The sequence below is a fragment of the Pholcus phalangioides genome, unplaced genomic scaffold (assembly GCF_987345545.1).
Source record: "Pholcus phalangioides strain wild (caught in Gottingen) unplaced genomic scaffold, Ppha-v1.0 ptg000014l_1, whole genome shotgun sequence".
NCBI classification, from domain to species: domain Eukaryota; kingdom Metazoa; phylum Arthropoda; class Arachnida; order Araneae; family Pholcidae; genus Pholcus; species Pholcus phalangioides.
In genome coordinates, this window is record NW_028301607.1 from 8,693,093 (window position 1) to 8,708,391 (window position 15,299).

General features: G+C 36.4%; 1 protein-coding gene across 1 annotated transcript; it reads right to left on the reverse strand.

Annotated features, from left to right (window-relative positions):
• Positions 1-13,514: 13,514 nt before the first annotated feature.
• On the reverse strand, positions 13,515-14,435 carry LOC149078088 (protein CFDP2-like). Its single transcript, XM_089242094.1, has one exon. The coding sequence runs from the start codon at positions 14,433-14,435 to the stop codon at positions 13,515-13,517; it is 921 nt and encodes a 306-aa protein (XP_089098220.1).
• Between the last annotated feature and the right edge of the window lie 864 nt (positions 14,436-15,299).

A 15,299-nucleotide genomic window follows, 5' to 3' on the forward strand; every position in this document is an offset into this window, starting at 1 on the left:
TAGGAGGTGGGGGGGGGGGCAGTGATGACGAAATTTTTCTGACAAGGTGGGAGGAGGGGGGGAAGAGTTTTGCTGACAAGTGGGGGGGGGGCCAAAAATGGTTAAAAATTTGCTTACGTAATACGTGAACGTCCCCCCCCCCCACACGCCAATACAAACACAAAGGCCATAACAGACAAATTGCCGAACAAGGTGGCTGAAAAAAAAAGATGACCATAAAAATATTATTTATATTATTATTTATTTATTATTACTATTTCACGCACTGTGGCGTGACGTGCTGAAGTAGAGACATTAGTAGTCTCCCCCTCCCCTACCCCAGGTGAGACGGCTTCCCACCTAAGGGGCCATTTTCTAGGTTAAGAGAGGCTACTAGTCTTTACTTCAGCGCCGCCTCACGGCCACAGTGCGTGAAATAAGGAAAACGGGGTAGTATCTCCAGTGGCATAAATGGTAGCATGCTTACCCGGAATACAATAGGGCCTCGGTTCGAGTCCCTGTGGGGACCAGATGACTTTTCTTTCCGAGTTCACCTCGGCATAAAATCTAGAGAACATCTGTTGCCTTGATACATTTGGGCTGAGAAAAAGCCGTCCATCTCTACCCTCAAAAACCATAGCGTCATCATTGACACCCCTTGTGCACCTTGCGTTAAGACAGTTTTTGATACTGCAGACTATTCTCAGCAACTCGGGTACCAACCGCATTCTCACCTGAGTACCAGAATTCTCAATCTGACATTTCTGGGCAGTCTTGGTCTCCACAAAGAAGTAAGGAGGCTGACAAGACTCTGGCCCTTTGACGCTGGAAAGAAATTTTGCATTACAAATTTCAGAAAAAAGTGTATTTTAATTCACAAACGAAGCAAATTTATAAAATCAATTCGCAGATTCCAAAAATGGCGAAACAAAAATTTTTGGTCAAAGGTCTTGAAGAATGTAATACATCGTTTCCCAATCTTTTCGGCTCATCGCCCCCTTCTTCAATAATTTTTTTCTCCCAACGCAATCTAATCAATAGGATCCTATGTTATACACGTAGCTTCTACCCCCCCCCCCGAAACTACCCATCACCCCCAAGGAGGCGTTAAGGCCCACGTTAGGAATCACTGATGTAATAGAAAAGGGGTCTTCAACCTTTCAGACACGGCGGGCCAAACTGAGACCTGACGAAGTCCGCGGGTCATCAACTCATGTAATTTAGTGATATCTTAATATAAGGGGCCAATGGGGCCCACGAGTTGAACAAGGACAAAAAAGACTTATTTGTTCGAAAATTATTTTTTTTAATTTTGTGTTTGTGTGATTATAAGTTTTCATTAGTTCTGAAATTTTTTTCACTAAATTCTGAAAGAAAAATAGATTAATTACTAATTAAACTAATTAATTTCAATCTAGCATCTCCTTTAATGATGCTTATAATTATTTATTGCGGTGATTCTGAAATTATTTTCCTTCTCAATATATTTTGAAATCATTTGTAATCATGAAATTATTCTTTAATTGTGTGTGAAATGGTTCCTATCAGAAATTACGAAATCATTTCTCTCATTGTTATAAGTTATTTCATGTATAATAAGTTATTTCTTTGTTAGTTTAGAATTATTTCTTTAATTGCGAAATTATTTCTTTAATTGCGAAATTATTTCTTTAATTGTTTCTTTCATTTTTATTAATTAATCATTTTTCAACTATTTTCCGAAAATGAGATGCAGGCTGCGACAAAAGTCTCCGAGGACCAAATGTGGCCATGGGCCATACGTTGGAGACCTCCGTAAAAGGAAATAGTGGACAAAGGAAGAAATTTAAAAAAAAAATATCCATTATTAAAATAAATTAAAATTTGGGTGCAGCGCCTAGAGTCGAAGAATTTCGAACCAAATCTGGCCTGGAATATTCAAATTAGGAACTCTAAGATAAACTAAGCGCGTGAATCTACGAAATCTCACGAAACGGGAATTCCTTGCAAAGCACGTTTCAGTGCGGATTTCGAAAGAAATTTTTTGATTCTTTGTTTCTCCACAAGTTTCGCAAATCTAACGGTTTCTTTTCTACGGTTGTTTGAAGCGCCATCTATTGATCAGCATCGAAAGCTAAAGTTCTTAAATTATGTTTGAAAAGCTGTCTTAGAAATCAATTGCACTACCCGCCACTAATAAGGTTAATAAAATCAGCCGCTTTATAAAATGAAATTGCTTAAACGGAATCAAATCGGTGTCGATCTAATCTCCGCATAATAAAATCAGACGAGGCGCTTTCAAAAATAAAAAAAATTTAAATGATTTTTATCTATAGTGAAACCTCACTATAACAATATTATATAACGATAAATATTTTGGAATCTTGTTTAGAATTGTCTATAGTCTAATGTTAAACTCTTCTCGATGCAACAATATCCTTCACTGAGAAAAAATCCCTCTGTAACGATATTTTTTTAGTAGATTTCGAAACAAAAGTGTTAATGAAGTTTTGCAAAGCTAATTTCTGTGTAGTACTCAAAAGTGTTGTGAAGGAAACCACTTTACAGGGTGAAAAAAACCAACTGGATTTTATTCGTCAACTACTGGATTAGATTTTTTTTGTTGCGAACTCGTGAATGCATTTTACGTAGCATTAACAACGCCAATTCAGAATAAATGCCAACAGCATAAGTTTGATGGTGACTGATGGTAATGTTCTATTCCTCGATATAACGATAACCTCTCCACAACGATTTTTATTCTCGGTTCACAGAGTATCGTTGTATCGAGGTTTCACTGTACTAAGAAGCTGCATAAAACTCAGAAGGAAATTTGACCTTGTAAAATATTCTAACTTACAGTATTTTAATAAGTGCATAAAGAACCCTCGTATATAAGGAACACCCCCGGCTGAGATTTTGGACTTGAAATTTGGGAAAAAAGTTGAAAATATATACTGTAACTACAGTGAAACCTGTGTATAACGATACTGCCTACAACGATATATAAACCTGCCTATAGTGATATTTTCTTTAGTTCTGATGGAATTCCTATTAGATCAATGTATTTTGAACCTGCTTATACAGTGATGATCACATTTTAGATTCACCTATTTGTAACGATAATTTCACCTCTTTAGGAAGTTAGTAGTACAAATTATTACACGATTTTTTTCATCTTGGAAAACGACACCCCATGGTCCAGAATGTGAGATAACAAAATATTGCAGCACACGAGTTCTGCTAAGGATTCCATGTCCCCTAATTAACACTCTACAGAATTTCGTTTCAACATTACCATATGTTTCCGATGTGCATCTGAATTCGTTAGATGGGCTCAAACATATGTGTATGCAAGTGCCATTTGCATCAACAAGTTAACAAGCAAAATTTACAAAAAAAAATTTCCGTAATTTTATCGTAAAATAAAATTATGCTTACATCTCTCTTTTATGTATATTGCTTGTAAAAATTTTGACTAAAATTTTCACTCCGAAATTCTTAAAAAAAAAGTTTAAATAGTTTAAAGTTTATAAAATACAATTTTATATAAGCGAGTATTTCAAAGAGATGAATCAGTAAGCGCAATAAAATTAATTAGATATGACATGAATGTCGCTCTCCACTTGTTAATACAAGATATACAGAAGACTGGATGTTGTGAAACAATTTTTTCCTTCCTTAAAAAATTAACATCTCAAATAATAAATATCTTCACAACATCCAGTCTTCCGTATATCTTGTATTAACAAGCGGAGAGCGACATTCATGTCATATATATAGCCATCTGGTGGCTCGTCGTCCATGAGCTATTAGCTGATCGGTTTCACCGTCCATTGCACGGTTCCGTTCGGCATATATACGCTCTAGCGAAGGAAAGTCTCTATTTCCTCTGTAGCTTAGTGGTCAGAGCACTCGTCCGGCAATTGAGGGACCTGGGTTCGACTCCCGGTAGAGGCAGAGATGAGTTTTTTTCCTTCCTTAAAAAATTAAAATCTCAAACAATAAATATCTTCACAACATCCAGTCTTCTGTATATCTTGTAAAATTAACTAGTATAATATATACGTTATATTACAAACACACATTATACGTACATAAACATTGGAGGATGCGCAAATACTCAAACTGTCTACAATGTTAACCTGTCTGTAACAATATTTTTTTCCAGATCCCTACAGTATCGTTATAGAGAGGTTTCAATGTATAATACTATCAATGTATAAGAAAGCCCTCCTATTTCTAGAACACAATTTTTGGCAAAAACGGGATGGGTGTTCTTTATACACGTTAAAATACAGTAATTTTGGCATCTGGTCTTGGTCTGAAAACGTTTTCATTGATTCAACGTTCAATAACAGAAAGGAAGCAAGAGTCGAGAAGTAACAAAAGAAACTACTGGGGAGTCAGGAAAATAAAAGCAGCTCGAATAGAAAGGATTTGAACTAGGATTTGTAGGATTAGTTGTTATAAGGATCAGTTGAATATTTCAGATAGTTAAAACTAGTTTCACAAGGGATTGGAAACTAAAATTTCTATAGGTAAACGGCGATTCATTTTACACAACGTCCGAGAGCAAACATCATAGTTAAACGAAAAGATTTAAACGTGAGAGATGAACAAACTAGAGAGAGAGAGAGAGATTCTCAAAAAGTGTGATAAGTTGCAAAAATGTGAGTCAGAGTGAAGCTGCTCTGTTTGATTATTCCCGTCGCAGTGCAGGCTCTGTGTGTTTTCTGTGTGTGTATATTGCATATTCTGTAAAAGAAAAGTGAAACAAAACTGCCCAGCACTGTGGACGGAGGCTTTGTTTCTTCGTTTCCCGTCACAGTGGAGGCGCTGTATTTTTGTATACATTGTGTATTAAGACCATTCTCAAATCTCTTCCACTTCAACATGCCAACTTCTTTTTCTTCTTTCTTGCCCACAAGTCTTTTCCACACTTCTTTCGAAATCCCTGGCTGCGGTCTCCGGCCCTTGTGTGCCACTGGCCGCACGTGCAATTTTTCTCCCTAGTCAATTGGTTCAGCTGTCCATTTCAGTCAAATGTCTTGTACGTTGCTTCGAGTTGGCTGTCTTCATGGGGAGAACGGCGCGAGTGATTCGAAACTTGCGAGCACGGGGCAAGGGGAGCCACCACTATAGATCTTTGCTAACTTTTCCGACACAACTCTGCCTCTTTTGAGGTAACAGAAGTAAGGTGCTTTGCATCAGTCCGGGATTGTGAGCGGTTCTATCTATCTATCTACTCAGATATTTATAATTGTAAGGTAGAATCTTCCAGATTTGCAAGGGCTTCTCATGTAATATACAGCGACGCGTTAATATAAGCAGCCAATTGAGCCCCGAGTTGGACAGGGGCAAAAGTTATTGAAGGCTTTTATTTATTCCGAAATTATTAATTTTATTAATTATCTGAATTTTTTGATTAGTTCTGTGAAATAACTTTTATTCACCAAATCGGAAAAGTTTCTGATTAATTGCTGATTAGCTTAATTAATTCTGATTAATTTTTATCTGATCTTTTAAATGATCATTTTTCTAAATGATTTTTAAAAGATCAGGCCTTTTATAAAATCAATATTCTTAAAGATTCTGTGTAATTACTTATTTGTGTAATTCTGTAATTATTTCCTTTTTAATATAGCCTACTTTGAAAAAATAATTTCTTTCAATAATTGTGCAATTATTCTTTTATTAATTGTGAAATAATTTCTACTACAAATTGCCAAATTATTTCTCTCATTTATAGTTTTATATTGATATTTGTGTGTTTTTTTCCCGCTAGTTCTAAAATTATTTTTTCAAAAATCCAAAAAAAAATTTATTTCAGTAATTCTAAAATTATATATTTATTTCAAAAATTCTGAATTTTCACCAATTGTGTGAAATTATTTCTTTCATTTATTCTGAATTTCATCAGCTAATTCCGAAATTATTTCTCTGATTAGTTCCGAAATTATTTCTTTCATTAATTCCGAAATAATTTCATTCATTAATTCTAGAATTTTTCCGTTCATTAATTCTAGAATTATTTCATTCATTAATTCCGAAATTATTTCATTCATTAATTTCGAAATTATTTCTTTTATTAATTCCGAAATAATCTGTTTCAAAAAATTTAGATATAATCGTCTTTGAATGTTTTCAAGCATTTTCGGAAAATGTTCGGAAGACCACGACAACAAGACTCTGAGGGCCAAATGTGACCCGCGGTCAGTGTGCGTTGAAGACTCCTTCCTGACCCAAGCAATCTGCAGCTGAGATGCCCGAAAAACTTTGCAAACGTTGGAGCAAAGAGGAAGAAATGAGGAACAATGAGGCCAATACTTCAAGAAAATGCAAGCATAAGTTTCCTTTTTAACATAAGTTAATGAAGCTCCTGGGAGTTCATTCGGAGCCCTTCTCCGGAGCACCGGTTGAGAACCGCTGATCTACAGGATCAGAACACGCGAAAGAAGAGCCAACTTTAGGGGGGGGGGGAGGTGTGCGGTCACACCACAGAGTAATAATACTACTTTATATCTTAAGTCTATGGGTCACACATAGGGGGAAATAGTCTATAACACGGAAATTTTAGACGTGATTAAACAGATTATTATCATTTTTGTGAGATTCCTCGAACATGAATATTTTCCCCTATGAATTTCAGAGTTATGCATATTTTTCACGTGATTCCCGGGCCATAGGCATTTTAACACGATTCCTTAGAACATGTTGTGCACGGATAGTTTCCACATAATTCCACTAGAACATGGATTAACATTTTCTAACCGCTTCCTAGACCATGAGCGTTATTCTATGTGATTACCAGACCATAGACATTTTTCAAGTTATTTCCCTGACACATAAACATTTTCCTTATTTTTCTCATTTATTTCTTAGACCATGGATAGAGACCTTAGACCTCATTCCTTAGAGCGCAGCCATTTGTTTTTCATGGTACTTTAGACCAGTGTTTTTCAACCTAAAGTCTGCGGACCCCTGAGGATCCGCGAGCGTTTTGTAAGGGATCCGCGGAATCATTTTTATTCACCACCATTAAATGAATAACACGTTTAGCACTGTGAAATCGTAATATGTCAATTTTTTATGAAATGCAAAATTATAAGAACAACACATTTTGGATTTTATTCGGGTTTGGCATGTCCCCTTCAAATGTGGGATTAACAGGGCTCTAGCTCGATGGCCCTGGACGAATTATAACATTTTTTTCTTGCACACAATAAATTCACTACAGAAGGGCTCATGAAAAATCTGTGCAAGGAAACGGCCGGAGATCACAGCCTACGGGCCCTGCCGCAGAGTTGGGGGGGGGGGGGTTGCTGGGGAGATTGCTCGAAATTAACTTTCGCTACGGGAGGGGGACTCAGAGCATTGACTTTCATCCACAGAGGGTCCGTCGCATCCAAAATGTTGGGAAGCACTGCCTCAAACCATGGATTTTACACAGGATGCGTCTAACCATAGATATTTTATTCGCAATTCCTAGACCAGAACATTTTTTACGTGATTCCCTTGACATAGGCATTTTCCTCTTAATTCCTACACCATTGACATTTTTCTCCTGATTCCTTAGAATCGATATTTTTCAGGTCGCTCCTACACCATCGGCAATCGGGCAGACCAATCAATTATTTCATGAGTTTCCCAGAGATCATGAAAATTACTTGAAAGGTGCGGCAGAGGGCAGAAAGGTTTAGAAAAACTGAGTAATATAAACATGAATATTTAAATTCTCAAGGAATATCTGAAGGAGTTATTTTCAATATGTGAAAAAATTAATTTGCAAATTTTAGAGACAATCCCTGTGAGTGGAAGATACCCATAATATTGCTTAAATATAATAATTCTTATTATACTGAGAACACAGAATAAAATGGTAACACACGGCACTTTTGATTAATATTTCGAGTCCTGTTCCCCCATCTTCAATGACTCAGAGACGTTAAACGCTGAAATGCCTTCACATCATGGGCTTCCACAGGCGGTCGGTGTCTTTGAGGTACCATAAGAATCCGGGGACGACCAAACGTCTTTCATTCACTTGAGGGGCATTTCGGAAAATATTTCTCTAAAGTCTTTTTAGAGCGATTCTTCCACCTTAAAAACGACCATCTCCAGTTACTCCAACGTGTCCATCTCTCTCTCATAATACAACAATGTAATAAAAAAACTGTGCAGCTACTGTTAAAGAGATCCCTGCTGCGTTGCTGTTGCTGCTGTTTTAGGAATTCTCTTGTCATAGTAGACTGTACTCTGACTGTCTGTCCCATTACCCGCGGTGGTTTTATCAACACTGCCGATCTCTTGTTAAATCTCCTGTATTATGGCATGCTACGAACTTGAAGCAGGTAGACGACAGGACGGTATGCCAAGGGTCTGTCCTCTCTCTCTCTCACTCACTCACTCACACTCTCACTCTTGATTCATCAGCCAGCAGTGGATGACACGCTGTCGTCCAAAACCAACTGCGCAAACCAGGGTTCATCATGAGTCGATCTGAGTCTGAAGGAACGTGTGGGGGTTTGGGGAGGCAACAACAATTCACGTCAGGCTCTTGTTTATCTGATATTGAAATCAGGAAATGTAAGGCGGATTTTAGACGGTGGAAAGGTCTTCCCTTTCCTCCTTTAGATTTGATTTTTGACAAGCTGCCAGTGGATTAGAGACTAATGAGACCTTTTTTTTCTTCCTTTCCTCCTTTTTAATTTGTTTTTCGTTTTAAATAACTGTCTTTGGATCGACGTCAAAAGCTCGGCAACGAGTTTACCAGCTTGTGCAGTGACCACCCACCAATGGCCATATCTTCTCCTTCAGACATACGTGTACATGAGATGAACTTTTCCATCGATACAGGTACATACATGATTTGTCTCACGATAACTTAACTTGCAATTTGAAAATATTTGAAATTTTCTTTTTCCAAAAGTGACAAAAATGAGAATTTTTACGAAAATGAAAAGACAGCTTAATTATATGCTTTGTGTTCTTGAATTCTGGACTTCCGTTCATGCTGGATCTATTTCACTCATTGATTCACAATTGGTTCTTAAATTCATTCTAGAGATATTTCTTTCATTCATTCTAGAACTACGGTATTTGTCTCATTAATTCTGAAGTTACTTCCCCCAGTAATTTCAAAATTATTTTTTCATTAATTTTCCATTATTTCAGTAATTTCAAAATTATTTTTTTCATTAATTTTCCATTATTTCACTAATTTTCAATCATTTCTTTTGGTAATTCTGGTTTTATTTCGCTCATTGAGGATTCACACACAATCGCTTCTTACACCCATTCTAAAGTTATTTCTTTTATTCATTCAAGAGAATTACAGAATTTCTCTCATTGATTCTGGAGTTACTTTTCTCATTGATGCTGGAGTCACTTCTCTCATTGATTCTGGAGCCACTTCTCTCATTAATTCTGACATTTCTTTCATTAATTTTCAATTACTTCTTTCGTTGATTCTGGGATAATTTCGCTCATTGATTCGCAATTGCTTCTTACATCCATTCTAAAGCAATTTCTTGCATTTAATCCTGGAGTTACTTCTCTCATTGAATCTGGAGTTACTTCTCTCATTGATTCTGGAGTTACTTCTCTCATTGAATCTGGAGTTACTTCTCTCATTGAATCTGGAGTTACTCACTTCTTTCATTAATTCTGCAGTTACTCACTTCTTTCATTAATTCTGAAGTTATTTCTTTCATTAATTCTGAAGTTATTTCTTTCATTAATTCTGAAGTTATTTCTTTCATTAATTCTGAAGTTATTTCTTTCATTAATTCTGAAGTTATTTCTTTCATTATTTCTGAAGTTATTTCTTTCATTAATTCTGAAGTTATTTCTTTTATTAATTCTGAAGTTATTTCTTTCATCAATATACAGTTCTTTCTTTTATTAATTTTGGAGTGCAAAATCGATGCCCAAATCTCTCATTATTTCTGTGATTATTTCTTTCATTAATTTTCAATTATGTCTTTCGTTAGTTCCGATTTTATTTCGCTCATTGATTCACAATTGCTTCTTACATTCATTCTAGAGTTATTCCTTTCATTTATTCAAGAAGTACAGCATTTCTGTCATTGATTTTGTCAGAGCCGGATCAAGATGTTTGAAGGCCCTAAGCACTTAAATGATTTCGGTGTCCCCCCCCCCCCTTTATACGTATATTTTACACAATGTTGAATCTATCAATAGAAAAAAAAACATTGAATGAAACTTTGTATTTCAGAAGTAACTAATCTAAGACCAGCAGTGAGTCCAGAAATAGGGTGGGGAGTAGTCACCCCTCCCAAAATCGAGATAATATGGTAAAACTTGGCCTGTCCCGTATATATAAAATACAGGACAATCTTACACAATTAGCCACCCCTCCTGACTCATTGCTGTGGACCCGTGACTGTGTCTAAGGTTGAATATATGATCTGGGTATTTCTGAGCACTCACTTTTATTTATCTAAAAGCTTTCTCCTACTTTTTTCCTGCTCAAAGTCTTTGATAACATCTTTAAAACTAATGCTACTTACCAGATTTGTGTCTATACTTAGAAGAGATGAGCCATCATACATTTTTGCATACTTTAATGTAGGAAATGGACTCTCAATCAAAAGTTTTTCCCACACTATTTGCTTCTTAACGCATCTTAAATTTTCCTTTCAGTGTTTTGATTCTAGCTTTGAAATCACAATGTAAAATTTTACTGGTTTTTCCATCCCCAAATTCAGCTTTTGATCTCTCTATACTTTTCTGGATTAAAAATTCTTATGAAAAATTTGTTAAAAGATTAATTTTTAAAATTATGCAAGATAGAGACATGCATGTCAATTTTACCTTTTTTTTGAATTGCCTAAATGCACGTTTTCGAACTTTTTTTTCATTTTTTAGATAGACCATGGATTTACTATATGGGTGGCTTCTGTTAATTCGCCCTTCATCTCATCAACTATTTGTCGTAGAGGTAACGTTCCAATTTGAAAAATGCTAAATATGTGTATAGAAACTACTCTGTTTCAGTTTTGAGAATGAAAATACAGTGTGTCACAAAATAAAAAAAAAATTTACTTTACATGGGCACCCTGTCGTAAAAAACCAAATTAGAAAGTTGTTGCAAATACAAAAATCTGCGAAAAGTTGGGAAAGAACATGTAAACTAAGGGACAAGCCTCTTCCCCTCATTTATGCTGTTCTTTCCCAACTTGTCTCCGATCAGGACCAGACTTGGAGAGAGTGGTGCGAAAAGTGCGGTCGCACCGGGCCAAAAAATTTCAGGGGCCGCAATTTTTTCAAAAAAGAAACATTTTCTTTTCTCGGCAGATGCTTTGGAAAATTTTGATTAAAATTTAATTTTTTCCCTATTGAACTATTATTGATTGTGAAAGGAGGTTTTTAGTTTAAAGCCCCAACAATGTTATTTTTAGCGTTATTAGGTATGGCAGTAGCTTATTTTTAAAAGAAAAAAAAGTGTATGTTATGCAGGTGGTCGCATTCTTTATCCCTTAAAAAAGTATGGCCTTTCTTTCTGCCGGTAAAGAATAACAAGGCTATATTAACCAAAAAAAACATGCTTAGAGCATCAAACGAAAATGGAAACTAGAAAAAAACCCCCTCGTTAGAGTTACCATCTGGTCTGGAGGTACCAATTGTGCGCACAAGGTCAATGTTTGTAGTTTCATTCGACGATGATTCCACTATTGATGTTCCATAGTAGACTGCAGTGTGGAAATCTCTAGATGCCGATTGCCCCGGGGTGAAGCAACATCGACTGTCGTTCGGAGTGATAAATGCATGCCTTCCTGAGAACCTCTGAAGTGTCATGCCATGATGCTTCCCTAGGGGAGGCTTGAGAACTTCTTCGAAATTTTCATTCATAAACACCACCCCATCTCCGAATTATTCTCTCTTATACTCCGGAAGACGGATATGTTGTTGTTGTTAAGAACCATCGAGTCTATTTCGACTCCTGGCGACTCTATAGATCATGGCTCTCCAAGCTGGTCTGTCATTCACAGCATGTCTCATTTGTGATAGCTTCATACTAGTGCTTTGCAACACCTCTTCTATCCATCTGGTGCTTGGTCTGCCTCTCCCTCTTGTTCCCTCCATTCTTCCAAGCATTACCATTTTTTCTAGTGAGCCTTCTGTGCGCATTACATGGCCAAAGTAAGAGAATTTCTGTTTAATGACTGTTACTTCTAGAGAATAGTCAACCTTGACTTCTTTGATAACCGATTTGTTAGTCCTTTTAGCTGTCCATGGAATTCTCAGCATCCTCCTCCAGCACCAAAGTTCGAAGGAATCAATAATTTTATCTGCTTTCCGTAGTGTCCAGCTCTCACATCCATACATAAAAACAGGAAAGACCAACGCATTTATAATTCTAATTTTTGTTTTCATTGAGATATCTCTGTCTTTCATTATTATATTAAGCTTTCTCATGGCTGTTTTACCCAGAACTACTCGTCTTTTTATTGCGTCTGTGCAAGTTCCGTCTTTTACAATTCTTGATCCCAAGAAATCAAATCTGTCCACAATCTCAAAATTTTCGCCATCTAGTTGAAAACTGTGAATATCTGCTGTAGTCATGATCTTTGTTTTTTTCGTATTTAGGTAGAGTCCAAGCTTCTCACTTTCTGTTTTTACTCTTGATATAATGTTCTTCAGGTCCCCTTCAGATTTTTCCATCAGAGTTGTGTCATCAGCATATCTAAGGTTGTTGATCACTCTTCCTCCAATTTTAACACCTGCCTCTAATTCCTCTAAATCGGATGCTCTCATTATATATTCTCCATAGAGAGTAAATAAGTATGGGGAAAGGATGCATCCTTGTCCAACCCCTTTTTCAATTCCAAACCATTCAGTTAAACCATAGCTTGTTCTTACACTTGCCTCTTGGTTAATATATAAATTTCTGATCAAGCAGAAGAGGTGATTAGGCACTCCCATTGTTCCAAGAATATCCCAAAGCTTATCATGATCAACACAGTCAAAGGCCTTTGTGTAATCGATGAAACAAAAACATAACTTCTTTTGATGTTCTTTTGCTGCTTCCATTATTCATCTTATATTGGCAATGTAGTCTCTAGTTCCCTATTTCTTCTGAAACCTGCTTGCTCCACTGCTAATTCTCTTTCTATAATGGTTTCGAGTCTTGCCAGCATGTAGTATTAGGGAAGATTGTTCTGTAATTGGAGCATTCTCTAAGATCACCTTTTTTGTGAATGGGTGTGAATATAGATCTTTTCCAGTCTTTGGGGCCCACTCTATTTTCTCCCAGATTTGTTGACAGAGTGATGTTAGTGCACCTATAATATTTTACCCTGCTTTTTTCAGAAGCTCTGCAGGAATATCGTCAATACCTGGAGCTTCGCAATTTTTTACTTGATTTGTTGCCCATCTGACTTCGTCTTTTGTAACTGGTGGTTCATGATTTATTTCTATATTGCTATTTATTATCTTTCTATCTAATTTCTTATAAAGATTTTCTGTGTATTCTTTCCATCTGTTTACAATTTCTTTTTCAGAGTTCAAGACATTTCAATTCTTGTCTTTTATGATACCGAAACGTGGATTAAAATTGCCAGTGATTTCATTGATTTCCTCCTGTAGAGGTCCCTTGTTCTCCCAAGTCTGTTGTCTTCTTCAATTTGTCTGCATTTTGAATTAAGAAAAGTCTCTTTATATTTCCTTGCCTGTCTTTGAAATTGTGCATTAAATTCCCTGGTTTCATTTACTTTTCCAACAGCCTTAGCTATTCTTTTTTCGGCAATTTCAAGAGCTTCTTCTGACAGCCAGGGTGTTCTCTTCTTTTTATTTACTGGAATAATTCTTTTTGCTTCCACCTTTAGTATGTTTTTAATATCAGACCAGAGTTCTTCTGGTTCCCTACCTACCAGATCAAGGTCATTAAAACGGTTTCTTATTGAAATTCTATATTCCTCTGGTACATTATCTAACTTGTACTTAGCTGGCGCTTTTCCTTTATTGATTTTCTTTAATTTAAGTATCATGTCTAAAATGAGTAACTGGTGATCAGACCCGCATTCAGCATTTGGCAGAGTCTTGCATGTTGTCACAGAGCTTTTCCATCTTTTGCTGACAATTACGTAATCAATTTGGTTCTTGTACATGCCATTTGGTGATGTCCATGTGTACATTCTTCTTTTAGGCTGCTTAAAGTAAGTATTAGCAATGTAAAGATCATTTGATGAGCAGAATTCAATTAACTTTTGTCCAGCTTCATTCCTATTTCCAAGCCCAAAGTTTCCTGTTGTACCTGGAACTGCCACATTTCCAACCTTCGCATTTAAATCCCCAATGATCATCAACGTATCTTTCCTGGGTATTTGATCAATAATTTGTTGTAGTACATTATAGAATTCATCGCTAACTTCTTCTTCAGCATCAGTTGTTGGCGCATATACTTGGATGATCGTTATATTTATTGGACTGCTTTTTATTCTGATTGACATAATTCTATCATTATCAGGGTTGTACCCTAACACACATGCATCGATGTTATTTTTAATAATTATTGCTACTCCATTTTTTCTATAATTTTCATGTCCAGAGTAATAAATCTTATAGTCATCTGACTGAAAGAATCCTGCACCAGTCCATTTCAGTTCGCTTACTCCGATAATGTCTGTCTTTGTTCTTTCCATTTCTTTCTTTAAAACTTCTAAAATTTTCCATTATTCATACTTCTAGCATTTCATGTTCCCATTTTGTATTTTTTCTTTGTTAAACTCAAAGATTTCCTAGTGTTTCTTTCATCATTAGATAAAAATTAAAGGCTTCGATCTATCTACGTCATTATGGTCAAAAGACCAGGATCCACCAGGATAGTCTTCTTGCATCTTCCCAGTAGTAAAGTGGTTTCTTTCCGACCTGGGGGCCATCTTCCGGCAACATGACATATTTTCTTTTTGAGCCTTATCCATAAGAGTTTTCTTGGCAGTAATGAGAAGTAGCTTGCCATTGGTTTCTTCTCGCAGTACTATCCACATTTCTGCGAATAGCTATCTGGTCAAAGACCAGTACTGACATTGCTGCTGCCCAGTGTCAGGGTAGTTTGGAATCAGTCTACCATCTCCTAGGCACCTCTCTTAGTCTGACTCCTACCCCACGAAGACCTGTCCGGCTTGGGAGGCCCTACCAGTAGCTAAGCTACCGCCGGCATAGCTCTCGGGGTTGTCAGAGCGCTCAAGCGCAAGACAACATATAAATTCTGAGTTTTGATAATTTTTGCTACTGAGAACTTCCGAAAAAAGGTAAGAAGTTTCTCTCTAATTTTTCTTCCTCAATCTAATTATTCCCCTAGTACAGTACCAACA

What these genes read in the sequence shown, in the direction of transcription:
- LOC149078088 (XM_089242094.1), bottom strand. Translation starts at nt 14,435, where the DNA reads ATGTCAATCAGAATAAAAAGCAGTCCAATAAATATAACGATCATCCAA.